This window comes from Nannospalax galili, unplaced genomic scaffold (genome assembly GCF_000622305.1).
Source record: "Nannospalax galili isolate Female #2095 unplaced genomic scaffold, S.galili_v1.0 scaffold513, whole genome shotgun sequence".
NCBI classification, from domain to species: domain Eukaryota; kingdom Metazoa; phylum Chordata; class Mammalia; order Rodentia; family Spalacidae; genus Nannospalax; species Nannospalax galili.
This window is the reverse complement of record NW_008334861.1, coordinates 3016949-3025061: the sequence shown is the minus strand read 5'-3', so window position 1 is coordinate 3025061 and position 8113 is coordinate 3016949. Positions and strand designations below refer to the sequence as shown.

Genomic DNA, 8113 nt, shown 5'->3' with positions numbered 1-8113 from the left:
GGGGGGGTGGGAGGGAGGATGGGGGCGCGTGGGGGTGGTGTGGGTTGCCTCAGAGCATTTCTCTTATTTTTTCACCCGATTTGCTTACACAGTCTTAGATTCACCCACATTCAGGGGTTTTGGAAAACGAATACTGCCCAGACCTCTGGTCCACATTGCTCCTAGGTTCACTACTGTGGTTAGGATCTTGAAGTCTCCCAAAGGCCCATGTGTTTGAAGGCTTAGTCCTTCAGGTGGTGCTATTAGGAAGTGGAATTCAAGGAGGGATGTTTTTAGGTTCTTTGAGGTGTGCTCTTGAAGGTACCTGGTGAGATTCCTTCCACTTCTTTTCCCTCTTGGTTATGAAGTGTACAGCCTGGTTTCACTACAGACTCCTGCCATTGGGTGCTGCCTCCATTGCTCCCCCACCCCAAACTGCTCCCCCCACCCTCTCCAGCTTTCCCCCTCTGCTGTAGCTTCCCAGCCCCGCCAGTGGTGCTGTGGACCCAGCTGTGGTGTGGACACAGCACTGGCAGAGTTGAGTGGTGGAGCAATGCTCGGTGACCCTCACCCCGTGGGGCTTTCCCTGCCCAGGGCTTTGTGACCATGATTCCACATTGTATCACAGGCAGACCAGATCCTTCCCCCATTCAAGTCCTTGTCACCCTCATGATGATAGGCAGTCCACTTTGATGCTGGGCTTGGAGGGGGTTCACATGCAGCTTCATGACTGATTTTGGGTCCTTGATTCCCCACTGTGTCTTCAGCACTGTCCACACACCCTATCACTTACTAATTCAATGAGTATATTGTCTCTATTCCCCTCCAGAAAGACACCTCTGAACAAGCAGCTTCTTCACGCCTGGTTCACTGCTGCCCACCCACACCCCCCACTTCCCCAGTGTGTGCAAGAGTAAGGGCTCAAATGGGTTGTAAGTGAGCTGGTGCCTAAGAGGCAGTGGACACTGATGGGAAATGATGAATGGGTGAGGGGCAGGTCTCTGTCTCCTCCCCTTCCTCTCTTATCCCCTCCCCTCCCCAAGGAGCTCAAGAAGCAGCACCCTCTCTGTTCAATATCTTAAATAAATCGTTTATTCAGGAGGAACAATTAAAGAAAGCAATCGTGATGTGGATTACAAAAACAAACAAGCACAGCCCTCTCCAGGTTCAAGGGCAAGATGGTCCTGCCACCACAGGGACTGCCAGCCCCAGGTTGAGTGTTTGAGTGGGCTAGTGTGCATGTGGGAACACTCACACGCGCACACACACGCACACTGCCCACAAAGGGGCGTAGACTGCAATGAATGATCGTGTGTGTGTGTGTGTGTGTGTGTGTGTGTGTGTCTGCAGCTTGGCCCCTTCCCTGCCCCCCAACCAACAGCGGCTGTGTGAGACCCACAGCAGCAAAATTGAGGCCTTCATCCTTCCCTCCCTACCCCCACCAGCTCTCACTCTGAGACCCCATCTCCTCCGGTGGCAGTTTGACCACCCTCAGTCACAAAGAGTCTCAGTGATCCTGTCAAGACATCTGGGGGAGGAGGAAAGAAACACTCAGGGCACCAGATGTGTGGCTGGGAACCCGCCCACTGGCTCCCATGTGACACTGCCCAGCAAGACGCCACTCTGAGAGGCCGTCCCTGTGGAGGCCGAGAGCAGCCTCAAGAGGTCCAGGTCCACGTCAGAGAAGCAGGAAGGAGACTACACCAGTGAAGGTGGAAAGTCCCTCCCACAGGTGGGCATTTGGGGAGAGAGAAGGGACTGAGAGCAGGTCCCTGTGGCAAAGTGTGATACACTCTTCCTGAAGGGGTAACAGCAGGGAGGCCAGGGCCCAGGGAACAGGCAGCCTTCTAGAATGGTTCCTAGGATAGGAAGCCCCACCCCCACCCCCAGAGAATAAAGTAACAGTCGCAGAAGAGGCAGGTTCTGGAGCGTGGTCCCGCCCAAAAGCGGTGCGGGTCAGGCCGGTGGCCCGGGCCGGCCCATAGGCACAAGTAATAGATTCCTGGGCTGGCCCGAGTGGGTGTGGCAGGTCTCTGCTCTGTTCCTGCCTCGCTCCACGGCCCCCGCGTGAGGTATTGAGCTTTCCCTCCCCCTAATCCCCCCCTCCCTGCTTATGGCTGCATCCCCTCCCGCCTCCAACCACATGGGGTCATAGGTAGGGACCAGCCCAGTAGCCTTACAGGACCTTATGTGGGGTCCAACTCAAAGACCCCATCGCTGGTGGGGGTAGTAAAGAAGGAAGGTGGATCTGAGGCGGTGGACTCTGGCCCCCCACTGCCTTGCCCCCCAGAGCGCCTCTCCTCCAGGCGCAGGCTGCGCTCAAAGTCTAGCAGCTGCCCCATGAAGTTGAAGTTGGGGGAGATGTTAGACTTTTTCCGCTTGACCAGGTCATAGGCATCGTTGAGTGAGAGGTGGAGCTTCTGCATGAGGTAGGCCACGGTGACAGTGACAGAGCGGCTGACCCCTGCCAGGCAGTGGACGAGCACCCCGCAGTTCTGGGACAAGGCCTCATCTAGGTGGGCAGAATGGGAAGCCCCCCCCCCCAAGGACCAGCGTGAGTGAAGTCAAACTCAAGTGGTTTTCTGGGGGCCCCCACAGTCTCCCCACCCTGCCAGGCCCACGTCTGGGAGGTTTCACTGGCAGCTTTTGGAGCCCGCCTGAGTGCTACTCCTTCCTCCCCAAGTACCACCTGGGCTGTGAGAATGGCAGCCAAAACTGGGAAGGACTTCTCTTAAGGAAGAGGGGAATACTCAGGAGAGGCCAGGAGCCATGCTGTGGACAGGTGGAGAAGGAGGACAGGGAAAGTAGGAAGGACTCACCAATGAATGCAATGGCCTCCGGAAAGAACTGGGACAGGTTCTGGCTCCAGTGGTCAGAGATGGGGATCTGCTTGTAGTGGAAGTCACCGTTCTTCTCAAAGAGGTTAGGGAGGTTAGGGGTGACATTGAGGATGTAGCGGATGCCAAGTTTGGCTAGGCTCTCCAAGTTGGCTGAATCTCGGGCACTGCCCAAGTAGAGGTTGGGTAGGATCTGGACTGGATAGGATGGCAGCAGCCCAGTTGGGGGAGATGTGGTGCTCTCCGAATCCAGGCCACAGCTCATGGAGTCACGGTCAACTTCAGATTCCGCATCAGAGCAGTCGGAGCTCAGGCACAGGCCACCCAGCCCCACCACAGGCACTGGGCTAGGCACTGGGGCCAGGCTTGAGCTAGCACCGCTAGTGAGGCTGGTCTCACACAGGTGAGGACACTCAGCCTGGAATCTGCTGAAGCCACCTGTCAGGGAAGAAGGGGAAGGTCCTGTTGATCTAGCGTCCTGGGCAGCCAAGTGTCCCTGGCTGAGGCTTAGGGAAGTAACGCTAGACAACTCAGGAAGATTGCAGATGTCCCCAAAGGGAACACACATCAGCGGTACTGGAGGGCTACATATGGTGTGCTGTGGACACCAAACCATCTTCACTTAGCACTGGTAGCTGTTTCCAGAAGGCAAGTGCCCACTGCAGCTGCTGCCCCCAGGCAGAACCACCCGGGAGGATCTTAGTGCCCCCGAGGGCCAAGTGGAGGCAGGTGTGAGGACTCAAGACACAATGTTCATCACCAGTTAGAGGCAGACACCCTCAACTGCCAGTTCTCTTAAGTGTGTCCTGATCCAGTGTGGCCAGGAGCACTGTGAGAGATGAAGCGGGAACCCCAAGAAGTGGGAAGCTTGGGAGAGAGCATGGCATTCCATTTGAATGCTTCTCAAGTCCCAAGAAGCATCACCTTCACCTACAGATTCTCTTTCCTCAGCTGCACGTGGGCCCTGGACAGCTGATACTTCTCATATTTCTATATCCCCTTTATTGTCCAATGACTGTTCTCAGTGAGCAACTGATCAGGATCTGGGGATAACTGGGTCTTCCCACCCGTCGCCCTGCCATGCCTAAGGTGGAGGTCGGTTCCAACTTCCCCACTCCTGCTCCTGCCTCCATTGCTTCTCCAGGATGCTTTCTGTCTGTGTCCGTCTGTCCTGTCTACGCTTTCAGAGCTGGGGCTTTCCCTTCTGCTGCCTGCCCTTAGCCTCCAGGGCAGAGGAGTTGATGGCCAGGCTGATACCAGGACCCAGGGAGCCAACACTTGCTGCTCTAGTTCTTGAACATCCTGTGGATTAGGTCATTTCAGGCCACTTCTCCCCATTTTGCAGTTAGAAACTGGATCTTGAAAGGATGAAGGACTTGCCCAAGGTCATGCTCAGGTTTGCCTTCCCAAAAGCTGCCTCACAGGTTACCAGGGGGGAGAGTGTCACTTCTACTTTAGAGAAAATAAGATGGAGCTTGTCCAAGGTCAAATTAATGATGAAATCCCCTCTGAAGGAAGGACCCCGTCTCTCATGACCCGAGTCCTCCCCTCATAGGAGGTCACCCCAAGGCGGAAGCCCTCTCTCAGCCCACTGGCCCGCACCTACCCTGTAGGTAGTAGGCCAGGTAGCCTTCTTCCCGCAGTTTCTGGAGCAGCGTGCCCAGCACTGACTCGGCCTCCCATTCTTCAGCCTCGGCCTCGGCTTCTCCGCGCCGGCCTCGGCTACCACCCTGGTCATACAGGAGCACCGGGGCGGGCGGGGGCGGCTGCAGCGGCGGCCCTGGCAGGAGCGCGCGCACAGACAGGCTCCCTCTCCGCAGGCGGCGCAGCAGCAGCGCGGGCAGGGCCACGCTCAGCGCCCCGCCGATCCGGGCCGACTCGTACAGCTCCCGGCTGCGGCAGTCCAGCAGCAGCAGGCGCGGGCGTGGGGGCGACAGCTCCTGGCGCAGCCATAGGCACGAGCGGCCCAGGCCCTCCATGGGTGTTCCGCACGTCGGGCGGCGGGAGCTGGGGAGAGAGAGGAGGGCGTGAGCGCAGGTCCGTCTCTGTGGTCTGTCGCTGTCGTGGCGTAGACCAGGCCGCCGAGACGGGAAGTCTCCCCTGTCTCGAGGGCAGGCGCTCGGAGTCCTCGCACCGACATTCCGCCAGCGTCTGCTTCTGTTCTCGCGCCCCACCCACAGGGAAAACACGCAGGAAGGCGCCCCAGGCAAAGCACTCGAGGCCGCCGCTCCGCGGTGCTCCCTGTCCCGCTTAGGGAGGCGCGATGCATACCCCAGAAGAAAGTTACTGCCCGACAAGCTCTCCCTATGAAGGCTTTTTCTAGAGTGCTAGGAGGACAGAAGCAGTTCCCTTCACACCCCTTCTCTGAGTCTCTCAGTTGGCCTGACCTCCATCACTCCCCAAGTTCAACTCTGGGTGTGGATAAGGAATTCGGGTTCAAGGCCTGGATCTCCTCCATATCCAGGAGGATCTGGGGAACAAGAGGATCACCGAAGTGATGGGCCTCGGCGATTCCTGGAAAAGCTGACTGAGACCCATTCCCTCCCCACCCCAGGAGAGAACAAAAGGAGAAACCTGGAGCGTGATCCAGCGGCAGGCAGCCGCGCGTGGACGTCCTGGCCACGGCTTAATGCCACGGCAGATCACGGGTACAGTCCCGGGAGAGGGAGTCCCCAGGCCCGGGCGCGGGAAGGGCGGGGCGGTGGAGCAGGCTCGCACGTGGAAGCCAAGCTTCGCGCCACTTGCAAGCCGCTGCTTCCTAGCAGCCGGACCAGCTTCCACCTAGGAAGCCTCTGCCTTCAGACGGACTTGGAGTAGCAGCTCGGAGGGGCGGGCCGGGGCGGGGCTGCGGGGCGGGCTCAGTGGGCTGGCGAGCCAACGGGTGCGAGCGAAACTACTGGGTGGGAGTCGCGAGTGGCCGGCAGAGCTGAGGTTTCCACCCAGGCGGGACAGGGTCGGGGCAGAGGCCAAGGGCAGGTCGGGGGCCCAGCAGGGGACCAGTTGCAGCTCCCCCTGCTTGGCGCCAGTCTGGTCCCTGGAGGCAGGGAGAGGGGTGGGGACAAAAGCCCAGAGCCCCTGCAGCCAGAAACTACCTCAGACAACTGGCTTAGTAATCCTTGTGTGGACGTAGATGGCCCCATCTGTACAATGGGCTAACCAGAGCCACCCGCCCGGGGCTACTGTGGGATGCCACTGAAATGCTGAAGTAAAGCACAGCTCCTGGGTGCTCTATCCCCCATCTGGGCTGCATTTGTACAGGCCTGGGTAAAGGTACCTAGGAGTTCTGAGCACCCAGCCCTAAACTGGGACACTCTGTTTTGCCACAGGATGAATCCTAAGAGGCACCCCCGGCTCCTCCCTCTGGCCTCCTTCCCTTAACCCTCTGGATGTATTCATCCAGAGGGAAGCAGTTTTACTGCAGTATGTCTTCATCGCCATGCTCCCCCTGCCTCCTGCACTGGCCGTGACTGCAGAAGTCACTGTCACAGTTTCTAAAGCGGTTTTCCTGCTCCAGGCCTTTGACCATCAGCCTGCCCTCCACTCTGTCCTGGTGCCAGAATACTACTCAGTCAACAAAGGCTGATGGCCTCCATCCTGCCCACTCCACAGGTGAGAAACAGGAGAAACACACAGGGGGCCTGTGCTCACCTGGGTCTTCCAGTCTAGCAGGACACATCAGCAAAAAGCAAAGACACTGAACAAGATATCAGGGTGATAAGTGCTGACAATGAAAGGGGCAGCAGGGGAGGCTTCGAAAAAGCCCATCTGGCCATGTCCTTTCCCTGCTTAAAGCCGGAGAAAAGCAAACAACAGTGTTAAAGGAAAACATACAACAGATAAGATAAAAGCTCTCACAAAATAATCAAAGGGTTAAGACCCTGTAGATTAATGGGTAAGGAACTCAAGGACTGCATACTCTGCCTGAAGGAAGGAATGCAATGGGGTAAGAAATATTTGGGGGAAGGTTGAATCTCAGGCATGGAAGGAAAGCCAATTCAAAAAATAAGGTAGCACTTCCCACTTACATTAGTAGAATGTTCTCAAAATGAGAACAGCCAATGTTGGCAAGGTTGCTGTGGAACCGGCATGCTGTTCCCTTCCTGGGGGAATTTTGTTTTGGTAGCACCCTTTTGGGAATGAGTACAGCAGTATGCACCAAGAACCAGAAAAGGAAAATCCACACTCTTTGGCTACTTCTGACACTCTAGCTTAAGGAGTCAAAGACCAGAAAGCAGACCTGTGTACAGAGGATGGACACTACAAAGCACTTTTCTAAGAAGTGTGTGTGTGGGGGGGAAGCAAAGCCATCTCCACCGGCAGGGCAACATTTAGTACCATGGCAGGCCATCTAAGTCTGTTGAAAAGCCTCCCCAGATGACGTGCTGTGTGAAGTGATGCTGGGGAAGAAGTCAGCCACAAAGAGCCAGGGCACCTCAGAGGAGCCTCCAGTTTTCCCTCTCTCTCCTTCCATTCCTGAAGTGGACCAGACTTCTGGGCCACACCCCACCATGTCCCTCCTTCAGTTATTGCAAGCGGTGGTTCTGGGCCAATAGGGCCTTGTGCTGGCACAGCCCAGCCAAGGCTTTTTTCTTGTGGCATGGCCCTTTTCTCCTTCTCACCCTACCTTTACCACTTCTATATCCTAGCTGCACAGTATCACAAGTGGGCACCTGCTGCCATATGTCCATGGGTATTGGGCATGGGTATTGCCTCCGAACCCCAGTGTACCAGTGGGTGGGGCTTTGAGGTGGGGCAGGGATCACGGTTGGGGTGGTGTTGGCATGGGCCTGTGGCTGACAGTGAGCTGGAGAGACAGAATCCCACCCACCCTGTCCTGGGGGCTCAGTGTGCTCAGTGTGCTTGGAGAGAGTAGTATCTCCAACCAGAGGGAAACTGGAGCTTCTGAGATATCCAGGTGTGCTCTTTGAAGCGGGCTTCCTGGAGGAGGTGGCTGGAGCTGCCCTGGGGATGACCATTCGAGGGAGGCAGCCTCTGGAATGATGTAGGAAAAAGACGCCTAGGCGTCAACATCTGTCTCACGCCTGCCACACCTGGAGAATACTTCCCCTGTAGCTAGTTTCAGACCCGTGTTGGCAAGTCCCCATCCTGGGCAAAGCATGTGAGAAGGGGAGAGGATAAGGGACGCTCAGTATCCAAAGTCAGCGCTTAGTGCCCGACGCCTGCAGCGTCGGCAGCGCCAGCAAACAGGACAAATGGGAACCTGTTGCCACCTCCGCACTGCAGGGCTCATTGCAGCCAAAGCCTCCCCCCACCCCCACGGCCGCTCCCCCTCGGCC

At 57.1% G+C, this 8113-nt stretch overlaps 1 protein-coding gene across 2 annotated transcripts in view; it reads right to left on the bottom strand.

Annotated features, from left to right (window-relative positions):
• Positions 1-1073: 1073 nt before the first annotated feature.
• The window catches only part of Dusp9 (dual specificity phosphatase 9), a 9070-nt gene continuing 2030 nt past the window's right edge, over positions 1074-8113 (bottom strand). The window contains exons 1-4 of one of the 2 annotated variants that reach the window (XM_008829529.3): positions 5391-5578; positions 4423-4823; positions 2799-3254; positions 1074-2491 (exon numbers count right to left, since the gene is read on the bottom strand). In XM_008829529.3, the coding sequence (XP_008827751.1) occupies positions 2166-2491; positions 2799-3254; positions 4423-4795 (1155 nt within the window). In that variant the 5' untranslated portion in view covers positions 4796-4823; positions 5391-5578 and the 3' untranslated portion in view covers positions 1074-2165. Of the gene's footprint in view, positions 2492-2798; positions 3255-4422; positions 4824-5390; positions 5579-8113 lie in introns of those variants that run through there. The other variant, XM_029561805.1, reaches the window with a different exon arrangement.